General features: G+C 45.1%; 1 protein-coding gene across 2 annotated transcripts in view; it reads left to right on the top strand.

The window, feature by feature from the left end:
• The first annotated feature begins 6,987 nt into the window (after positions 1-6,987).
• AARSD1 (alanyl-tRNA synthetase domain containing 1) overlaps positions 6,988-23,525 on the top strand; it is a 54,918-nt gene continuing 38,380 nt past the window's right edge. Inside the window, exons 1-4 of one of the 2 annotated variants that reach the window (XM_088480734.1) lie at positions 6,988-7,175; positions 11,336-11,456; positions 14,102-14,230; positions 20,860-21,019. In XM_088480734.1, coding sequence (XP_088336860.1) covers positions 11,418-11,456; positions 14,102-14,230; positions 20,860-21,019 — 328 coding nt within the window. In that variant the 5' untranslated portion in view covers positions 6,988-7,175; positions 11,336-11,417. Of the gene's footprint in view, positions 7,223-11,335; positions 11,457-14,101; positions 14,231-20,859; positions 21,020-23,525 lie in introns of both variants that reach the window. The other variant, XM_088480735.1, reaches the window with a different exon arrangement.

The raw sequence follows: 23,525 nt of genomic DNA, 5'->3' as shown, positions 1-23,525 counted from the left end.
AATCTGTCATCATATGCGCTACAATGAGGTGGCTGGAAGCTGACAGCTTAGACAGGCACCTCTCCAGGCTGGGCACAGATGCCACTGGGGCAGTAACTTTGCTGCTCCCTTGGCCCTGCACCTGACAGTGGCACAGGTCACACCGCCCACGGTACGGCCCTGATGACATACTGGTAATAAGTACAGGGCAGCACAGTTCGTTTCTATTCCTACCTGTGTGGGTGTTCTCAGGGTGGTCACCGTGACAATTCAGTATTGCTCTGGTGCAGGGATAGCTTCTCATAAACAGCAGCTGTCCCTGGGATCCCTACAGAAGTAGCAGTGATAATTACCGCTTCCGGTCTTGCCGACTGCATATGCGTGACCCGAGATCACGCGTGCCCACAGCTGCAGGGCACACAGTGTGTTGGCAGCAACACCCTCCTTCTCAAAGGAAGAAAAAACAGCACTTCCGCATGTGTAATGGGCCCATAAATAATAGAATAATGAATAGGCCCCAAAGCAACATGCATTTGGCTTTAGCAAGAAATCATCAGCTACTTTTAATAATGTGAACTATAACTGAGATAAGAGTAAGCCAGTACTGGTAGACCAGTCATAGATTTTGTTCCTACACCCAGTACTTGTTTAAGGGTTTGGGGGGCTGGGGCCCCTATAGTCTAAAATTAAGAGCATAGTCATAATTCACAAGATAAAATAGTGAGAGTTACTTGTAGTTGGTTAATATTAAAGGGGGGAATTAAATTCTCTTAGTGGGGATGTAGCTCCATGGTTAAGTGCCCGGAGCCATTTAATTGCCTGTGTGGTAAACCTGTGACTAACGGATATCTGCTTGCAACCCTTCTGAGGTGCGAGTAGTGCCTCAGGGCGGTGTTACCGTGTGCTATAACAGCCCAGGCACTTACACCGGGCGGTGCCGCTTACTGTGACTATGCAGTGGGCATTAATAGTGGTAAGGTGCATCTCCCTACTTAAATTCTGGACACGATGCAGTCAATTGAATAGCTACGGGCACTTGACTTCAGAGCTGCAACCACGCAAAGAAAATTTAATTCTCCCCAAAGTTTCACACTGTGTCCATCACAAAATAAACATTGATTTAACACGTATTCAAATACAGAGAGTCACATATGCAGGGGAGGTAGTTGAAATCCCCACAGCCGGGGTGCAGGCTCACAATGCCGGAGAACGGAAAACCCTGTGCCGCGTAAAATGAAACAAAAAAACCCAACCTACCTGGCAGGGGGTCTCCGTGGCTTCCCCTCTGTCTTCTTACTGGAGAGGGGGCTGCTGGGAGGAACAAGGGCTGCTGGGAGATGTATTTCTCCCAGCACCCATTCCGGGGAGGCCACACACACTGCACCGGGGGTCACACATACACACACACCACACACACTGACATACTCACCCTGCTGCAGAAGAGCCGGCTCCTGACGCTGGATGCAGAAGAAGATGCAGAAGACAGCGCTTCGGAAGGTGAGTAATTAAGGACTAATTAAGCTAATTGGATACTTCCAATTGCTTAATTAGTCCTCAGGGGGGGTGTTGCGGGGGTGACAGAGCAAGTCCCGGTGATTTTTCCTAAAATCATCGATTTTAGGAAAAATCACGCTTGCTCAGGAGGTGCGTGAAAAAAAAACCTCCCGACGCATGTTTTTAAAAAAACTACGCACCTAATAGAATAGCAAAACACCCGCACCTGCAGGAAAAACCTCGCCGGTGCGGGTTTTTTGCTATTCTCGCACACAATTGAATATGCCCCTTAATGTGGTGGTAATTTAAATGAAAACCGCAAATTGTTTTTTGTTCATTTTATTAAAATACATAAAGATTTATACAAAACTGCCTATAATTTCTTTAAATTGATATTTATCAGCACAAAATCTGTTAAATAAAGTGGCCAAATCAATGTAACAAAAGCAAAAGTACTTAATACTGCAAAAATGTTACCTGCAATGTTTTAATAATAAAGGCAATTCAAAATATTAAATGCATATATAAATAATAGTAACTCAATTCAATAACACATTACATAAAAGGAACTTGGCAACTATAGAACACAAAATATTCTCAATTTAACTAGCTTGTAAGGAAAACAGAGGAACAGAGAAAGTGCACACTGTGTGAAGCCTAGTGAATGGAGGGCACACTGTGCGCGGTGAAGAGGATTTGTGTAAAGTGGATTTAAGAAGCAAGTTCATTTGTGCTGTCTGCATCGTCTAAAGAAGCTTCTGCATTATACAATCCCGAGGTAAAGCGCTAAAGCATATTGGGACTTGATTTAAAACCCTTGCAACAAATACCCAAGCATTTTAAACCAAACTTGACATAAAGAATACAACATATAGGACTTCATTCAGAGTCGGTCGAAGCGGTCGCACGGTCGTACGCAGCCGATGTTCGCTAAACTGCGCATGCGTACAGTTCGCAATGCGCGTGCGCAATCTAGCCGCTACGATCAGAAATTTCTCTCTCCTTGAACACCGCCAGGTCGGTATTTTGAGTGACAGATTGCGGCGTTTGTGGGTGGTAACATGGGAAGGTGCTTGAAAACGGGGGTGTGGAGATCCGAACGCAGGCGTGCCTCATTATGCGAACGGCGTTTTATGGGAGTGCATAATTAACAAAGTAGTGTCATGGCACATGTGACAGGGGAGGTTTTACACTGACATGATCGTAGAGCTTAAGAGAAGGTAAGGTCAACCTTTAGCTCTACGACCAGTTCCGATGGTATACGATGCTCGCGATTAATCCTTATGTAGCCGGAGATGACGTGCTATGCGTACGAGATGTGGTCGTATTTTTAGCGATCCGACCGCATCCACCCCTTGGTCGGCCAGCTAACGATCCGACCTTAGGGACGCAACATGCGTGTGCATCATTAGCATATCCGGACCCTTTTTCTATACGACTGTGCGGCCGCTTCGACCGACTTTGAATGAGGTCCATAGTCTTTTGACTCATCCGGTTCCGCAGCTTTGATTTCACGATGTTCATTTGCGAGAACACCCGTTCCACGTCAGCATTGCTGAGAGGCATGGCTAAAAGTGACAGTGCAAATAATGACAGCTCTTTGAAGCACCTTTTGTCACTGCGGTCTTTAAAATTGTATACTTCTATTCAAAATTTCTTAGCGTCCTTATCTTCTGTATTCTTCCAGTCATGGAAATGAATCGCTTGATACTGGGTGTCCAAAGATCCAATGTCTCCTTTGAAAATCTTTAGCATTGAGAGGCTTGCAGGCTGTGGTTTGTCTCATGAAAGGATTATCGACGGACTGAATGCAGCCATAGATTTCCACAAATTAATATTGGCTGGATGTCTTGCCTGAACCTGCTTGGCGGCTTCTAGCAGAAAATCTCTGCATCTGCTTTTCAATTTTGCTTCAACGTTATTGTTGAGCTGTGCTTCTCCAACAGCAATGGTAAAATGGACTCCAAAATTGACAACACTCAGGGGCAGGTGGCTTGACGTGTCACTCAAATTTACATCCAGGAGCTTTGAGTCATTACCAGGAATTTTCTTGAATATATATCTTTGACAGAAGGGTACGGAAGCAGGCATGAAGACAGTCAAGCATCTTAAAAGCATTACCAGAGTCTAACTGGAAGAGCTTATTAATGCACTGAAATTCCTGCATAACAGGTGTCAAAAACTGTAAATACAGTTTATTTACAGGGTCGCAGTACATCTGGTAGAGGACTTCCGCATCATGTTTGTCTTTACTCAGCTGAAAATGCAACTTTAGTTCCTCCCACTGGCTCAGAATGCGCTCGCAACAAGTCTACATTGAGAGCCATCTTATACCGGATACTTGAAGAAGCTTCAATGGTGTTTCCCCCTGATTAATCACACGATCTATCTTTGCATATTCGCTATTCGCGTTGTCTCAGGGAACTGTGGGAAAACCAGCTGTAGGAGTGGGATACCAGGCACTCCAGTTTTCATGGCAGGGTCTATAGAGAGGCTTTACTGGCACATAGTTGAATAGAGTGGCATACACATTTGATGAGGTTAAGATCTTCATTCTTCTCAACAAGATGAGTATACACAGAATTATATCTTCCAACCATGATGCTATATCCATCAGTTCCAATGCCAATGCAATTTTTGAAATTGAGATTAACAGAGTCAATAAAGTGAAGTAGCGCTGTAGCAATCGCTTCTGCTGTTTCATCTTTTAAATTCACCAATCCCAAAAATGTTGACACAATCTTGTTCAGGGAGCAGCTGAAGTATCGCACTACTACACATAACCGCTTTACTGTAGAGACGTCTGTGCTCTCATCGATGACCAGAGAGTAACAAGACTGGCCGATATCAGTGATGAGATCGGACAACATGCACGGACCAATTACGTTGTTTTACAATGACGTAGACTTTGTTCAATGCAGATGCAGTTCTTTTTCGAAAGTAGATCCTGCAAGCTCCCCAAGGTGATCCACAGACAGAGTAGCAGCATGGCATGCAGTGTAACAAGCCAGTCTCAGTGCTGCTGTATGGTTCAATGTGGATTGCTTAGCAGCTGTAAATCCAAGATTTGTTAATCGCATCCCTGATAATCCTTTACAGTTGTTCTTGTGTTTGTCAGTGTTTGCATGCTGCAGAAGATCCGCATGATGGGCACGGACAGTTGCTTTACAAAACTTGCATGCAGCTTTTGTATCTTTGCCAACAACTGGCCTGACCCAATCCTTCAGGCCATCTTCCTTTTCCCAGCTGGCGTTGTATCTCTTGCCATACTTAGCCCATTTGGTTGGTGGCATTCTCAATATCTTTAGAATAAAAGTAGACAAAAGGGTAATTTAAACAAACACTTCAAAACAAAATAACTGTACTATAGAATCACTATATTTGCCATTTCTATGACCACTGTTATTGCCACTTAATAATATAGATTAGCATTAGGACTGTCTGGTATAAGGAAAAAAAAGAAAACATTGCAAAATGTAATGCTGGGTACACACTCACAGATACATTGGCCGATCAATTGATTGGCCAATGTATCTGCTGCCCGTCGGCCAGTGTGTACCCGCGATATGTCGGTGAATGTCGCTGTTCACCGACACATCGCATTGGCTGTGCTGCACAGCTGATAGACGGATATGTCTGCAGACATATCTGTCCATCGGCAAGTGTGTACGGGCGATCTGCAGACCGCCCGTACACACGCAGTGGCAGCCACGAGGACGGGACATGCCCCTGACACGCCCACTGGGTCCCGCCCCCCGGGACCTGATGGCACAAACAGATGATGGCCGTTCAGTATGTATGAACGACCATCATCTGCAGATCACTCGATTTGCAGATATATCTGTCAGATCGTTAAAACTATATAACTACATATACAGAGAGACAGATGGTAAAGAGATATACAGATAAAAATAAATCAGTGGGTAAAACAGATATGTAACATGTGCTCACCTCAGGGCCAGATTAAGGCCCACATGGGCCTGGAGCTGAAAATGTTCAAGGGCCTATACTGAGAAGGGGAAGTGCTGTGAACGGTGCTGTGTGGCTGTGGTCAGAGTCACCTTGGTCACCCCCTAAACTATGACCAAAATGTCTCCCTAACTACATAGAAATAGAAAAATTGCATAATTTTGTTTTTTTGGGGGGGACGGGGGACTAGAAAAACTATTTAAAAACTTAAAATGTATGGCCAGTTAGGCAGCTGGTAATCATTCTGTCATGTTGATGTGCCTATTTTTATTTGGAGGCCTGGAGCTGTAGCTCCATCCGCCTCATTGTTAATCTGGCCCTGGCTCACCTTTTTAGTGGTATCTGGCTGCTCAGTGTAACCTCAGGTGCAGCTGCTGGATTGACGGTTGGATAGCTGGTTCTCCTGTGGTAGACACTATGAGGGGAATTCAATTAGAGGCGAAAAGCCATATTCGCCTGTTTGTTTGTGAAAAATTTGCCTAAAAAAAAATTTGCCAAATTCAATTCCAGGACAATTTCACCTAAGTGGAAACAATTCTCCAAAAATTATTCTTCAATCAATAGCTGGTGAAAAGAAATGCAAAATCTTTATTTTGGGGTGCAAACGTGGGGAAACAACTCAGACCCCTTTGGAACAGCCCCCCCAAAGGACAAATCTGCAAAAAAAACTGAAACAAAAACCTAAGAACACCCCAAAAAAGACATGTCATTTTTGGGGTGAAAATGTAAAAAGTGGGGGGATAAACATAAAAGTAGCGAAATAGACTTCTTGGGGGTCCCCAAGTATGGGTCAGGTGTTTTTGGGATTGCAGGTTGCATGCAGCATGTGGATTTTTCACGTTTTTTAAAAGTTCACTTTAGAGACATAAAAACATGCTAGTACCCATTTTCAAGCACCCCAAATTTGACAGGAATACTAATTTTCACCAAAAAATACAGCTTTACGCCATTCTTCACCACTTTTACAAAGACGCTCATAGCAAGCAATTTACACAACTTAAGTACCCAAAATAGTCTTATTAGGGCTATTAGTACACATCTATATTGATTCCCTAGGTTAATATATCTTTTTCTGGGGTACAGACTGATTTCCCCAATTCTTTCAATACATTTCGCCTATTTCCGTTTTCGCCTGTTTTGCAATTGAATTAGGCGAAAAGCGGGGACGAGCACGGAATAAATTCGCCTCTGAAACAGGCAAACTTCGCCTCTAATTGAATATAACTCTATATACACACTTCTGTGACCTTGTGAACCAATCACAAGTCACAAATCCAACCTGAGGCTTCACTGCAGGGTGTCTGCTCTATTGTACACACCCCCGGAAGCAGCAGCAGAAAATAACTTAGGGGTCTATTTACTAAGCAGTGTTAGGAAACAGAGTGAAAAGTGATAAGGTGCCAGCCAATCAGCTCCCAACTGTTATTTTGCAAACACAGCCTGTGAGATAACAGCTGGGAGCTGATTGGCTGGCACCCTGTCACTTTTCACTCTGTCTCCTAACTGCTTAGTAAATAGACCCCTGCCTACACCTACTACACACAGCAGCACCTAGCTTGCAGCAGAGTCCCCTGTTGTTCCTCCCGAGTCTCGACAAGATGTTTTGGATTGACTCAAAACAGGATCCGTATGTGGGAAGCTGCAGAGCATGCTGGGATATGTAGTTGTGTAACGCAGGCGGCATGAGAGCTCAGCCTCACGGATATATATAGCTAAGCCTTGAATGAGACCGGGTGAGACGGGTACTGGGGCTGTGTGGTGTATAAATGCTGCAGCGGTGGTATGTTATACAGAATGACGTGTGTGTGTGCGCGGTGCTGTAGTTGTATGAGACATGCCTGTATTGTATCACCGAGTATATTTTAGAAGGTTACATTGCGCTACATTTATCTCCAGCGGCAGCAGCCCATGTTGTTTTATGAGGAAAAACAGAAACGTAACATATGTGCAATACCTGTCTCATAGTATGTCACTGTCAGTGTGCATCATCATGTAATACATATGCCTGTTTTCTCCAATGTTGTCTACCTTTAGGCTGCCTATTCTCCTACTCACTTACATTTGGGGAGTGCTTAGAGCTTTAGAAACACTAGACAGCCCCTAACCCACTTGCCCTCCTCTGAAATCGCCCTTGAACGGGCCATGCACACCTACCCCACTCACTCACCGGGGTGAGCTTAGCCATAACTGACAAATGTTGGGACTGACGTGCTGATATCCGGATGGTGTGACAGTCCCCTCATATTGGAGGGAGTTAGAATCAGATTCTTGGCTCTATAATCCAGGCGGTGGCGATCCCGATGGTGAGTATTAAGCTGGGTACACACTGTTACCTATCCCGCGGATTGGGCTAACATATTGGGCACATTGTCAAGTGTGTACCCACTATGCATACTTCTGTGGGTCGTTCCATCGGCCTACATGCACGGCCGATGGAGCGACCCAGCTGCTGACGTCAGCAAGGTCAATGGTGCCGGTGAACGATATACTGGGCGGATGTTCGCCGGATCAAGCAGTATGTACCAACTGCCCGAAAATTTAGTTTATCGGCACCATCGGGCGTCGCGCTGGTGGGTGCTAAGTGTGTGACCAGCCTTAGGGTTAGGCGGTGGCAGGGTTAGGCTGCGGGAAAGGTGAGTTATGGTTAGGGAAAAGGTTAGATTACTTGCATGCGTTGGGATTTCCACCGTCGGGATTCTGGCGCTGGGAATCTGATTGCTGGCATTGTGTGTGCTGGGATCGCGTTCCCAACCCCTCTCTAATTAGCACACATCTCACAGAAGAAATATGGTTCTTGCCATCACTCTCCTTGTAGGGTATTCGTAAAAGCAGGGTTTGACATGGGTCTGTTAAGGTGCCTATCCACTACACAAGAGTGGAACGACTGTACGATTACAACATTGTAATCGTTCATCATCCTGTGCAGTGGATAATGTGCCCACACTGAACGATATGTTGTTCAGTGCAGGCACCCTCCCTCATCCCCGAACATGCACAACCTTACGATCTCGTCAGGTTGGCCTGCATGTTCAGGCGACAAATGCCGACAACGTCCAATGGGACCGCGCATCGCTGGTCGCTGCTGGCATAATTACTGCACGATTAATGATCGATTGAACGATAATGATGTTGTAGTCGCTCATTTTTCTCGTGTAGTGGATACGCGCTTTTAGAATACTATCAATTCTGAATTTTTATCTGTTCATTCCCATTGACCAGCTGATGTAAGAAATGCATTTTGTTTTTGATAATGGTATTTCAGTTATGTCAGTCATGACTGATTATTCTTTGCTATTGTGTACGCAGACAAACAGCTTAGGCAGAAAAGCACTGGGGCCCACTGAGGAGATGACACATATTGCAGCTGATACACATACCATAGTGTGTTTCAAGCCAGGAAAGGGGGAGTGGGACCTTCAAGGCAAAAAGGCAAATGTGTACTACAATGCCTTGCTGCTCTGGTCTTTGACACCATTTCAAATTCTAATTGTATGTTAATAAAGTTATATCCTGTTTTTGCCATACTTAAGTCTCTCATCGTACTTTATTTCTGGGTACAGATGGGTTGACAACATGAGGGAGAGTGAGGTCACCAACCATTATGCATCCTTCTATAATTTGCTACATTCAGAGCAGTAATGTAAATAGGGTTTAATGATTCCTATATAGATAGAATAATTAAAGACATTATGGACCATGATAACTGCCTCTATTTCTTTTCTAAATGTTTGTGTATATACACACTCTTTTTAGGGAACTTAGGGCCTGATTCGGAGATGGATGCATTGGCGATATTTTTGCAGATCTAACGATTGTTTGACATTGCACATGCGTATAAGCTTCACTGTGCATGTGCAGCTATCAGGATTGCGATTACGGACGCACAGAGGAATCCGTCGCAATGTGAGTGACAGGTAGTCAGCGTTTGGGGGTGGTAACGGGAGGTGAGAAAAACGCAGACATCTGACCATATAAACGGCGTTACATGGGCGTGCATAAATTAGCCCTTGTGATCTCCTACGCAGCATGAAAGCTCTCTGCTTGTCAGATCTGCCGCAAGGGTAAGATGGCCTCTTGAAGTATGTTGATGTTACCAGTATTTACGCTGGTAATTGACATCCTTACGCATATGAGAAGGTGGGTGTCCCGATGCTCGGTAAAGCTTTGGAAGTATTAGCATATTTTTGCAGCTGAGTTCAATGCGAAATCGCAGCTGCGATCACATTAGTGTCCATCTCTGAATCAAGCCCTTAGTATGCTTTTTTTCTCTTAGTAGATGTTGAAGCACCAGTAAGGCCAGTTTGGCAGTTGTAGGAAACTTTCTATATCAGAAATACTGTATTAAGACATCACTGCGCAGAACCCCAATGAGAATTTAAAATATTATTCTACTGAACAGTAAATGTTAGTACATCCACATTTCACAGTTGGAGCTCATTAAAAGGTCAGATTTCCTTTTATATAGGCTCCATACACACTGTAGTTTTATCAGCTAGTCGGGTCATTTTAAACAGCGTGTGTGGCTCTAAAAAGTTTGGAGCTCTTGTTCCTTCAGATGTAGACAGGGAAAGCTGGTTACTTTGGTCAGATAATCACCACGAGTTGGGTATGTAATACCGCCGGAAGGATGTCCGGCGGTTAAAATTCCGAGGCCGGCAGATGAAGATCCTGACAGAGGAGGTAAGTAGACTATCCCTACCCCTCTTCCCCCCCCCCCCCCCACCTCCCCATCCAACCCTAACCCTCCCTTAGTGGTGCCTAACCCTAAGTACTCACGGGAGTCCCTAAACCTAATTCCCCCCCCTCCCCCCTACGAATAAGAGCTCCCGACGCCCGGCTTACCTACGTTCGGTATGCCGGGCGTTGGGATTTTGGCGTGGGGCTAATGACAGGCGTTGGTATTTAGATGCCTATCTTTAGTCCTATGCTGGGCTTTCCTGACTACATCCCAATCACCACATCTAACTGACCACACCGACTGTACACTTAGTGATCAAGTTGTCATCCTGCGCACATTTGCCCCTATAAATACACACATGCTTATGGTCATACTGTATCTATCCAATCAGTGGTTCAGCACCTAAACTGGAAATCTCACGGGGGGGTGGGCATTGGTAACTATGGGCCTGATTCAGAGCCAGTCGTTATTTGCGCTCGTCCAGAAAATAGGGGTGGCTATTCAAATGAACCGTTCGCTGTTTGCGGTCTGTTCACGCCTCTAGGTCTGAACGAGCGAACAAAACTTGCGGTAGTTTTTTGGGAAACTACGCCCCCTGGCCGCTCGCATCCTACGTCATGTCCGCTATTTATTAGATTAATCGAGTACATCGAACAGGGTATGAGCTGCTCGCTATTCTTGTGGTTGGTTTTTGCTACCACAATTTTGCGAGCAGTTCTGGCTATAAAATAACCCAGTGACGTGGTCAATGACGCTGCTGTTTTAATTATGCACACCCATAAAACGCCCGTTTTGACCTTTAAGCACGCCTGCGATCGGATCTCCACTCCCCGTTTTCAAGCACCTTCCCCTGTTACCACCCACATACGCCTCATCCTGTCACTCAAATGATCAGGCATTTGCTATTTTCCGAGCACATGAATTTCGGCCGCACTGACTGGTTCGCGCATGCGTATAACGATCCGTACGCATGCGCAGTTGGGCAAACATCGCTCGGAGCGAACGAGCTGCCGCTTACGAGTGGCTCTGTATCAGGCCCTATGTTTGAATCAGTCCAGCTTAGAAGACCCAGTGCTGGACCAATAAAGGCTTTGGGGACACCAATATCAGTGAATTACATTAAAAAGTACATTTTAGGCCTTGGATGGATATTTTTTTTATTATGGTGAATGTATTTACACCAGCCACTATTGTTTTTTTTTTTTACATTCTTAGGTGGAGACAAATCGCTTTACCTGTGGGCCAGCTTTCTTCACCTGCCTGCTAAAGAACAAAGGATCCCTCTTGTTTCAATAGGATGGCATTCTATTGTCAGAAAGATTGCTATGCCACTGAGGTGAGTGAGTGACCAAAGACCTCTGTTAGTAATTACTGCCTTCCTCTTTAATTTAATTCTAGATGTTTTTCAATCTCTAGAGCATTCAGTCTCAGGTTTACTGATGTAAGGGTAAAATCATGCAGGCACTTTGAACACTAGTGCTTTTCCAGATAAGAGTGCTAGCTTTCATAATAATTTATTGTTAACCGTTATTTATATAGGTCACACACATTACTCAGCACTTTATGGAGAATATTTATTAATTTACACAAGTCAAGGTTTCCCAAACTCTGTTCTCAAGACGTCCTAACAGTCCATGTTTTAAGGATATCAGTGCTTGTACACAGATAGTGTTATCTTACTGACTGATGTACTAATTAAGACATCTATTTACTAAGCAGTGTTAGGAGACAGAGTGAAAGGTGATAAGGTGCCAGCCAATCAGCTCCCAACTGTCATTTTTAAAACACAGCCTGTGAGATGGCAGTTAGGAGCTGATTGGCTGGCACCTTATCACTTTTCACTCTGTCTCCTAACACTGCTTAGTAAACAGACCCCTAAGTCACTTGTTCTTAAGCATGGATATCCTTAAAACCAGGACTGTTTTATGTGCTGTACACACTTGGATGACGGAACCACCGACCGATTTTTTGTTAAGCATACACATTACCAATAATATGGTAACAATATGTCTGCAGTCTTGCATACACTATTAAGATTTATGTGCAAAAATATGCCTGTTTGGGGTGTATCTATTGTAACAGTGATTGAGCTCTGTAGATGCTGTACACAACATTTGCTAAAACTCCAAGTTCAATGTGTCAGCATGGGAGCTGTAAATGGCCCTGTGATGCCGCCCTTAATGACAGCTAAATCTGAAATACAAGTTGATAAATGTAAAACGTATTGCTTAAGTTTTCAAAATATATTCTGTGTATGCTAAATTTTTAGAAATTACGTTATTGATGATACCATTTTGATTGTGGTTGGTGATTGTATTGCCTGTGCACCCTAGTCTATATGTGCGTCTTCTATGCTTTTCAGAATTTAGGAAAGGCTAATGACAGAGGTCAGAGTTACACGAGGTAGGACAAGAAGAGCTCTACTTCTTTAATAATATAGAGGAACATTTGCAGTAGTTATAATGTTCTTTTTCCTAGACAGTACCTCATACCTTAGGTTCAGTTGATTTTTAAAGAAGAGATATTAGTTCTGAGAATATGGTGACATAATTTGAGATTTTATTGCTTGATGAGTACAAAGGAAAACCCAAAAAGAGCACTTCACAAGAACTGTCCACGTTGTGAACACTTTTGGGGTTCACTTTTCCCTGCCAGTTCTACATTTCTCTTGAATCGTCTTTCCTCATCTCCCCTGGACTCCATTCTTCACTCACACAGGCTTCCTTGCCCACAGCAGATATCTTCCACTAATTTCAGATTTCCTATGTTCGCTTACCTAATTCCTGTATTGAACTCTGGCCCTGATTCAGAGCCGGACGCTCTGACAGAGCGCACGCTCTGAATCAGGGCCGTCCCTCTGAATTTAAGAGTGGCCTCCTGGCCGCTCGCATAGCTGTGGGTGACCACCCACAGCTATAGCGAGCGGCCAAAAAGATGGTCGCGATGGTCAAGACCATCGCGACCATCGGGCTTGTGACGAGACCCTTGCGTTAGGGTCTCGTTGCCGCAAGCCCTGGAGTGCTTTTGGCTCTATCAGAGCCAAAAGCACTCCCAATGACATCACTAGTGATGTCAGTGGGGCCGGCCCCAGACGGTAGGTGTTCCCATGGGAACACCTCCATCTGGGCAGCCACGCCCACGGCATGCCCACCAAAGGGGGCGTGCTGTCACTCACCATCGACAGCATGCCCCCTTTGGTGCGAGACCCATAGCGACGGCTTGGCCGTCGTTATTCGGGTCTCGCGCATGCGCACGACGGAGCCGGCTGAATCAGGCCCTCTGTACATTTACTTTTCCCCTGTTCCAACTAGTCTACCCATTTCTCAAATCTTATCACCTATAAAACAAAAATTACTTCACTCTTTTATTAAAGAGCATCCCATTCTATTTTCCTCCTCATGTGGCACCACTTAGTGAAAGGGAGCAGGAATGCTAGCTTCCATAAACCATACTCCGGTAACCCTGAGTAGACTTTCTTGCTGTGCTCACATAATGTGGCATGATGTCATAATAAACCTACCATCTTCTGATCACTGATTGGTGCTGCCGCTATAAGAAAGATAATGAGTGTTCAGACTCCTGAAATGAAGCAAAGTTCCAAATCTTGGTAGTGTGCAAGGGCTACCTTTTGGGATTGCTACTATAGAGGGTAGATGAATATACCTTTACCTAGACACTAATCACTTTCGTGCTTGTATATCCTGAAGAATAAAAATTTAATATACCATCTTTTCTTTCATCCTACCTATAGGGCTAAATTATTGGGATGTTTCTTTTCTGGGGTCCATCATGAGTTAAATGTAGAATATTAAAAATAATTAGGGAGAATCTGTTGTTCAAATGGACGGTGTGATGAAGGGCATGCAATATGTGGGCAATGAATATTCGTCTTTTAACATAATTCTGCCCAAAGTTTTGGGTACATGTACTGTTCTCTAATGATGCAATGTGGTTTAGTAAATCATTGTCTTGACTTTGCAGCTGATGACAGTGGTTGTGTCCTGCAGTCCTGCTCAATTAAAGACTGAGAATGGAGGGAAGAAGGAGACTTTGTCTGGGTACAATGTTATATTGAAGGACACAGTTCTTTTTCCAGAAGGTGGTGGACAGGTATAAATGTTATATAGTATAAGTGAACGTGAACTACTATGTTTGGAGAAATTGTATTTCCTCTATCAGTCACCTAGGGGTTACTGCTTAAATAATGTCCGATGCTAAGGGCAGCACAGACAGTGTAATGGTTAGCATTACTGAAGTCGTGGGTTCAACTCCCACCACGGCCCTAACTGTGCAGAGTTTGTATATTCTCCCTGTGCTTGCGTGGGTTTCCTCCGGGTACTCCAGTTTCCTCCCACACTCCAAAAATATACTGGTAGGTTAATTGGCTCCCAACAAAAATGAACCCTAGTGTGTATGTGTGTGTGTGCATGTGATAGGGAACATAGGGCCTGATTCAGAGCCGCTCGTAAGCGGCCGCTCGTTCGTTCCGAGCGATGTTTGCCCAACTGCGCATGCGTACGGATCGTAATACGCATGCGCGAACCAGTCAGTGCGGCCGAAAATCGTTTGTTCGCTTTATAGCGAATGTCTGCTATTTTGAGTGACAGGAGGAGGCGTATGTGGGTGGTAACAGGGGAAGGTGCTTGAAAACGGGGAGTGGAATTCAGAACGCAGGCGTGCTTAAAGGTCAAAACGGGCGTTTTATGGGTGTGCATAATTAATACAGCAGCGTCAGCGACCACGTCACTTGGTTTTTTTTTAGTCAGAACTACTCGCAAAATAGCGGTTGAAAAAACCAACCACAAGAATAGCGAGCAGTTCATACGCTGTTCGATGTACTCGATTAATCTAGCGGACATGACGTATGATGCGAGCGGCCAGGGGGCGTATTTTTCAAAATTTCGACCGCAAGTTTTGCTCGCTCGTTCAGACTTAGGGGCGTGAACTGACCGCAAAGTGCGAACGGTTCATTTGATTAGCCTCCCCTTTTTTTTAAACGAACGACCGCAAATAGCGAGCGGCTCTGAATGAGGTCCATAGATGGTAAGCTCCACTGGGGCAGGGACTGATGTAAATGGCCAACTATTCTCGGTAAAGCACTGCGGAATACGTGTGCGCTATATAAATAACTGGTAATAAATAAAATCATGCTAAGGAGGTAGGGCACTTAATAACAAGAAGCATAGGCTCTTCCTCATCCACCAAACTCTCCTTCTGCCTGGCAGTTTTTCTTTCATTTGTTTATTTAATATGTTTATTGAAGGAACATTGGAGTCACTTGAAAACAAATAGAAAATAAATACAGCAAAGTATACACAATATTGCCCATATAAAATTAACTATATATTTAATGCATATGAAGTTTGGGAGAAGACCAGTGAACCAGTTTTTTGCTCTAAGGTTGATATGGGGAAGAAGAAAGTGAAAAAGAGAGGGGGCAGGAGCCATGGACTGCTGGTTCCCCCCACTCTCCAGCGGCAGAATGGAGACTCTAGGAAGCTGCATGGGCTGTTCCTGTCTTTACAGTGGGACAAGCCTGGCCAGCATGGAGGGAGCACAGAGAAATCTCAAGCTCCTTTCCCTCTGCAGGGTGCAGCTAAGTATTTTACAGTTATTGTTAATTCTTTTCTGTGCCTGTTTGGGAGTTTTTGCAGTATTCATTGCTGCATGTGACATATTTATTTATATAGTCTTTATTGTTGTTTCTGGGCTGCCTGCCGCGGCAGGGTAGCGCAGGAAGAGGGGGCTCAAATGACGTACAAATTAAAGTCCACAAAGGGCCAGAACCCCACTATGGCTATATTTACTTGCTATATTTATATTTATATATACACTATACTGTGGGGCCTATGTATGCAGATTATACTTGTGGGGCCTAGGTATGTACACTATACTTGTGTGGGCTATGATGTACACTGTCACTAAATTTACGTGTCTTGTGTTACTATGTCATACTGACTGGCCATGTCACACTGTATTAGCTGCCTATGTATTGGGTCACATGCTAATGTGCACTAGGTAAATCGGACGACTGTCCTGTGTTACAAGGTGCGGCACGGATGGTGTACTGGTTAGCATTGCTGCCTCACCACAGTTACCTTCCTGCCACAACCCTAATTATATGGAATTGGTTGGCAGGGATATTGCTAGAGGGCCTCATGCTGCATAGGGCCTGGTGACACGCAGGCATCTGGGGTGTTGAGTCCGCATAGTATAGGCTCCGGCGCTCAGCAGGTCTGTGGTTACCCTGGCAAAGTAGATTCTGCTCCAGGCACAGACTTTGGCAGGCTCTGCTGTGTGAGGCACAGGTGGAGATAGTTCTTGGAGGCGTCTTCCTCCCTTCAGGGCTTCATAAGTAGTTCTGCATATGCATATTTCCGAAGCCTTGGCCAGTCTCGAAGGGTGAGGACCTACTGTCCTCTTTGACTAATTGCTGCTGTGCGCCACTTTTTAGTGATTATGGCTTCCCAAGCGTGGGCGACGGGAAGTCACAACTTCACCTTCGGCGATTCTGCAGTCTCATCAGGGAGACCTAGGGGACGCCAGATTACGAGGTCATCATTCCTTGCACATTTGCTTCCAACGACTTAGGTAGCCTGGTGGAAGCACATCCCACTGTTCTCGCTGCGACAGACTTTGCGCTCAACGCATGCAACATCTTTTAGGGATCTACTAGCTAACCCTTGGAGGGTTGTCTACTGTCTATTCTCATACGTTCGGGGGACATGACATAATTGGTGTCTACTATGGTCACTTCGGCTGACGAACGTGTCCAAAGAATTTACAATAGTTCGCTCTGGGATTCCCTGCCGGTTGGGGAGGCAATTTCCGTGGGGCAGCACAGATGGTGTAGTGGTTGGCATTCCTGCCTTACAGCGCCGGAGCCGTGGGTTCGGTTCCCACTTTGGTCCTGGCTATATGGAGTTTGTATGTTCTCCCTGTGGTATTCTGGTTTTCACACACACTCCAAATATCACTTGTCTAAAGGGACCTCAGCTATGGCTGTCTGGGCTCGATTTTCTTCCGGCGGCAGTCCCCTCCAGAGGGGTCTGTTTTTTCCAAAGAGTATGCCCCTCTTTTTCTGTCTGCCACAGGATTTTCTGGTACCATCACCGTTTTGGAGTCAGGGTTCCAGGGAAGCCTTGTGCTTCATGAGGTATCTTTTATACCCAGTACAGGTGCAAATGGTGAGTTCAGCAACCATTGAGTGACGTCTTGAGGCATCTGGGTGCTAGGCATCATGGCTAGGGTGCCACCATGAACCTTGGGGTCTGCTGCCAAGGCAGTGCTTTTGATTTCTCAACGTCGCTCTTCCCCAGGTGCGGCATGGGGGCATTGACAGAGCCATCGTTCCTATCCTCTCGACCGGTGTTTTTGTTCCAGTCCTGCCACAGGCACAGAAACTAGTTTTCTGGTTCGAATACTGAGGTTTTGTTCCGGCCGACCTTGGATCGTCGTGCCTCGAGCTCCACGGAGTTGGTAGTTCCATTCAGAGCCCACAGCATGGAGGCCAACACATACCCGCTCTGTGTATGGAATGCATACACTCACCGTTTTGGGCAGGTCGTCTTTCTGCCTCACTCATCGATCGAATCTTCCCAGTCTGGGCTGGGCCCTACCGTTCAGTGGAGCCCAGGCTCCTTTGGGGTTTGCATCAGACTACGGTCGGTTATACCACACATATTGCACATTGAAGTTATCACAACTAGGCTCTTTTTGGGTTTCAGTTTGTGACGGATACTCGGGCGTCACAGTTCCGAACCTTCCTGGGTTGCTGGTTTCACGACATTGCAGGGTCTCCCCTGTTTTCTTGTTGGCGCCTTCAGCTCTGGAAGTGGTCCTTGTCATTTCTCTCCGGGGCGGTTTTGTTGCTTGGGGTGGCCAATGCACGAACGTTACTGACCTTGGTCTCAGCCGTTCTGTGGGTGCCTTGTCCGACGCTCTTGCGGAGCATTTGCTTTTTGGGCATGAAACTCTCCACTTAGTGACCATTAATTGGACTAGGGTCACTTGCGGGAGTTCCATTGGGCACGTCTCCAGCCTTATAAGGGTTGCTCGGCATCTCTCTAGTCTAGGTTGCTAGTGCGGTCCGACCGCACTCCTCACTCTCATTCGGTGACTGTTTTCCAATATTCTCCTCTAGGTCCGTTCCTGGGTCCCTCCTGGATGGGTTTGTGGTACCCAGGGACATAAGTCTCCTGGACTATGGGGCCGTGACGTTGCCTTTATGACTCTAGGGCTCCTTGGTAGCCGTCCAAAACGGCTCGAGCACTGAGCCATTTTTCTGCCTCTCTTGGGGGCCAGCAGGTTTGCAGTTGGTCAAACAAGTGCACAGTGGCAAATGTAAGTCATCCGGAGGGCCCTAGAGCGCTGACACTCTCAGCGGTAATGCCTTTAATGTGATAGGGGACAGCGGACTTCCTCCCAGGGCATTGGTCTCGCTATGCAGTGGTCTCTCTGGCGTTCGTTTGGTTAGGTCTTCAGCGAGAGGATCTTAGGGCCTCTTGGCATGTCTTCAAGACTTCACAGGGTTGTCTGTGAACAGGTTATCTGCTGGTTCTGCAGAGAATGCCTTGACTGTTCCGTGCACGTTCCGGCTAGCGAGTCGGTTCTGCCGCCCCCACTGTTACCTACGGTTCTCCAGGCGCGTAAAGCCTTCCCGTATACGGGTAATCCTGGAGGCTCCAGGCGGGTACCACTGTCATGATGGGGGGCAGTTCACAGGCAGTCGCTATGTCCTGGATTGTGTCTTCCACTTCACCAGTCCTGCTGCTACATGGTTCATTGTTTCTACACAGGGACCTTCCTCCGTTGGTTTCCCGATCTGGCCTTGGTGACCAGGGGTTGGAAAGCTTATATCTCTCGTTTTCCTCCTGAATTGGGAAACTGTTTTTGGTAGGGGTGGATTACAAGTTTTCACTTCTCAAGTTCCTTGGCCTTCCTTCGCAGGGTTTTGGAGGCCGTTAACTACTTCTTTTTGTGAATATACTGGCTTTGGCCCTATCACTTTATTTCCAGCGGCGTTTGGCCTTTCTCCCGAAGGTCCAATTCCTTTTTACTAGGTATGCTGCGTATTCAGACACTGCTTCATCCGCAGGTGGGGCCGTAGAGTCTGGCTTTGGTCATGTCGGCTCTCACACAGGCGGCATGGGTTTTGGAGCATTCAGCTGACCTTCGGTTAGTTGCTTCTGAGCTGTTCTTCCTTATGGCTATTGCCTTCAGTTGGCATGGTTTCGTGTTGGCATTCCCAAGTCACCTTTTTTCTCCTCTTCCAGGAGGATGGTACCGTGCTCTGTACAGTTTTTTTTTTTTTTTTTTTACACAAGCTGACACTTGTTTTCGGCCTTTCTTCCAACAGGAGGTTGTCTGATCTTTTGTCCTCGATCTAGGATGAGGTGGCTTTGCTAGCTGGGCTGTACGCCACGCTGTTTTCTGCGTTTTTTCTTTTGTAGTGTATTAGAGGGTTGACCGGCTACTCAGCAGACCCGTGCGTATTGGATCCACTCGGGCATCACTCATGCCTCTTTTGGAGTGGGGCGACCACCACCTGACTGGGTGTCAGAGTCTTTTGCCAGGGCGTCTGTTTTCCTAGGGGCAGTGCGACCCAAGGCCAGCAGCACAGTCCGTTGTACAGTTCTCTGGTCTCCTGTCGGCACCTTTGCTCACTTTAGCGTTCAGGTTTCCTGCCTCTGGCGGCACCCTCTGGGGTCGTACAGTCCTCCGGTCAGACAGCCTGAGCGTTCCCCCTCTGGGGGTGGCTTTTGAATGTTCCATCGCCCCAGCCTTGAGGAAAAAGAAAAGGACTCAGAGAAAAGGATTCAACGGTAAGTACCAAAAATCCTCTTACATAGATCCCTATGAGAGAGAATTGGACAAGCTGACAGAACCATAGTTCCAACCTGCCAGATGGTAACAGTAGTGGTAAAAAATAATATTCACTTGGGGGGAGGTGTATTAAATATTTTAAAGAGGACAGGTGGGGAAGTTACCCACAGCAACCAATCAGCTTCTAGCTATCATTTATCAAGTACATTCTACTGTATATAATCTTTAAAAGATTTGATACATCTCCCCCTTAGTGATTATTAATTATTCCATACTGCTGTTACCATCTGGCAGATTGGGGCTATGGTTCTTTCAGCTTGGCCATTTTTACCCAAACAACTACTTCTGCATTTAACCTGTTGAAATACTGTTTGCTTAACAGTTGTCTATTGCAGGCAGGTAGTCATCTCACTGTGGGGTCTAATTACTAAGCTTTGTATGGAGATACAGTGATAAGGTACCAGCCAACCAGCTCCTAACTGTCAGTTTTCAAACACAGCCTGTGACATGACAGTTAGGAGCTGATTGGCTGGTACCTTATCACTGTTCACTTTATCTCCATCCGAAGCTTAGTAAATAGACTCCTATGTTTTACTGACAGTTCATAGCCGAACCACTTTTAGGAAGTACCATAGAGATGCCATTGGTTGTATGGGGACATCTCTTCTATTCCTATAACTTTATGGCTTTGGGATGTCCCCATTAATTAGAGTGGCCTTTCCTCCCCAGATGGCTAATGTACTTCTTGTTTGTTGTCTCTTTGATTTGTATGTCTTAGAGAAAATAACTTATTAGTAAGTGGGCACAAATAGTATGACTTACATTGATCAGGTCACAGAGTCTATTCTGAGACTCCAGTTAGTGTTTTATATTGGATAGACAGTATATATATTTATATGAACTTCTTCTACTAGCCTGATGACAGAGGATTCATTGGCGAAATCCAAGTGCACCGTGTCACCCGTCAGGGCCCAGATGCTGTACATTTTGTCTCCTCTCCCTTGGAGCCAGGTGCTGAGATGCTAGTAAAGGTAGACTGGAACCGAAGGTTTGACCACATGCAGCAACACTCAGGTAACTCCTAAGCTTCTACCATTCATCGCAACATAGTTTGTCTTTCTTAAATAGCAAGTAAAGCATTTGCTATATGTCAAAGGCTGTGTATTACAGAGCTGAATAATATATTTACATTAATGACTACACCATGGTCTCGTTATTCGCTTTGTAACAGATTGCCATGTCTGGGTGGGATGTGCTTGTAAACAGAGCAGAGAGAGACTGAGAGCTTGTCAGATTTGTTTTGCAGGATGTGCTATATAGATCGGTTAATTCATACACAGGTACAAGCGCAGTGATATTACAGTGACTGTTGAATCCCAGCTTTTTGACCTGTAAAGATGTGGGAGTAGTTGCAGCTGTCTGTAGTAGAGGGGAAAGGTAATGCTTTGCTTCTTAACAGCTGCAGGGAAACTTCAGGGTTATCGTGAACAATATTTTTTACCTTAATGGTTCATAGCTGACATTTTCCATTAGCCCTTTCACTGCCAGTTGATGAGGGATTCAGCTCTCCTAGAGAAACGTATCTTTTGCATAAATCATCTGGCACTGGTCTCAGTCACCTTCTTGGTGGGGACAGGATATTAGAATAACCCTCTCTGTTGCCTTGTAAAGAACGGTTAGGGTACTATTATTAGCCTGTTACAGTAACAACCAAGACTTACAATATCTTTTATAAACTACTGTCCTACTGAGGGATCTGTGTATCCAATAAACAGTCCCTCCCTAGTGTGGAGAAAATATGTGCTCCACTATTATCATTTATTATTATTATTATTATTATTATTATTATTATTATTTTATTTATATAGCGCTTTTCTCCTAAAGGACTCAAAGTGCTTTACATTTGCCTTCCGTCTGCTTCTCTAGGAGAGACCACATTGGCTTTTATTCTTATTACATTAAAATAATGTGCACCCCATATTTGCAGTCTATGGGCCGTATTCAATTAGCGGCGAAAACTGACGTTTTTCGCCCAAAAAACTGCTAAATTTTTGCCAAAAAAACAGGTGAAAACAGCAAACAGGCAAAAATGGAGAAAAAAAAATGGAGAAAAGTTTTCTCCATACCAGACCAGGAGAAAAAAAAATGCTAAATTCCTATTTTTGACTAAAAATGTGGGGATTTCTTTCAGAACCCTTTGGACATCCCCCCTAATGATAAATTACCCCCAAAAAGTTGCGTAATTTGGTGAAAAACGACCTCGCAATTTTTGGGTGAAAAAAAAAAAAATAGTTGAAAATGATAGAAAGCTACTTTTTTTCGAGGAAATTACTGTTCCACGTAAATTGGGGGTACATTAAAATGGGTGCAAGTATATTTTCGTGTCGTAAAAACGCAATTTTAAAAAACGTTAAGAAAAAATCACATGCTGCGACTGCGTGCGATGTTTAAAACACTTGATGCATCCATACCGCCCCGAAAAATCAGACCCAATTTTTCACTGAAGTACGCAACTTACAATTTTTTTTCTGTAATTTATCATTAAGGGTTCTGAAAGAAAATCCCCACATTTTTAGCCAAAAATAGGGATTTTGCATTTTTTTTTTCTCCTGGTCTGGGATGGTGAAAACTTCTCCACTTTTTTTTCGCCTGTCTTTGATGAAAATGTTGCTGGTTTTTTTTGTCGAAAAACGGCCATTTTCGTCGCTAATTGAATACGGCCCATAATTACAATCTCGATGCTCACAGATCGCTGTACTTGCCATTCCTGGCCAATCCTGATTTTCAACGAGGAGAAGCCGTCTTTACGTTTATGCTATTGTCAGCAAAGGGGGTGAGGGATATTGTCTGCCTTGGTGACTATACAACCAAAAACCAATGACATTTACTCAGGCACAGCACAATGTTAGCGCTTCTATTTAGAGCTGGATTAAGGCTTTCAGAGGGCCCTGGACACTTAAGACTAGGGGGCCCTAATGAGAAACATTTGGGATGCAGGGATCCAGTCCTTGTGCACAAGTAACAACAATTGAGCAATAGTGTCTCACAGTGCACAATTAAGCTGCCAATGTACAACAGTTTAAGAGCTCCACCCAGCTCAAAAACAGATACACATCAATGCAGAAAACAGCGTGCAAAGACACTAAATCCCACTTCCCTTTTTTTTTTACATTTGAACTTTGATGTCTCTGTGTTTAGTTGATTTCACATAAAAAATAAAAATTTAAAACAAATTGCATAAAAATATAGGGGGTCATTCAGACCTACTCGCGAGCGTCAGTACGCTCGCAAGTGGGTCGATGTTCCCCACTGCGCATGCGCACGACGGAGGGAGCTCCGTCGTGCGCATGCGCGAGACCCGTCGAGCGAAGGACTTTCCATCGCTCCGGGTCTCGCACCAAAGGGGGCGTGCTGTCGATGTTGATTGACAGCACGCCCCCTTTGGTGGGCGTGCCGGGGGCGTGCCTGCCAGACGGAGGCATTCCTATGGGAACGCCTACTGTCTGAAGCCGGCCCCACTGACATCACTAGTGATGTCAGTGGGAGTGATTTTGGCTCTGATAGAGCCAAAATCACTCCT

This window comes from Taudactylus pleione, unplaced genomic scaffold (assembly GCF_031769625.1).
Source record: "Taudactylus pleione unplaced genomic scaffold, aTauple2 ptg000256l, whole genome shotgun sequence".
NCBI lineage: Eukaryota > Metazoa > Chordata > Amphibia > Anura > Myobatrachidae > Taudactylus > Taudactylus pleione.
This window is presented reverse-complemented; position numbering and strand designations above follow the sequence as displayed.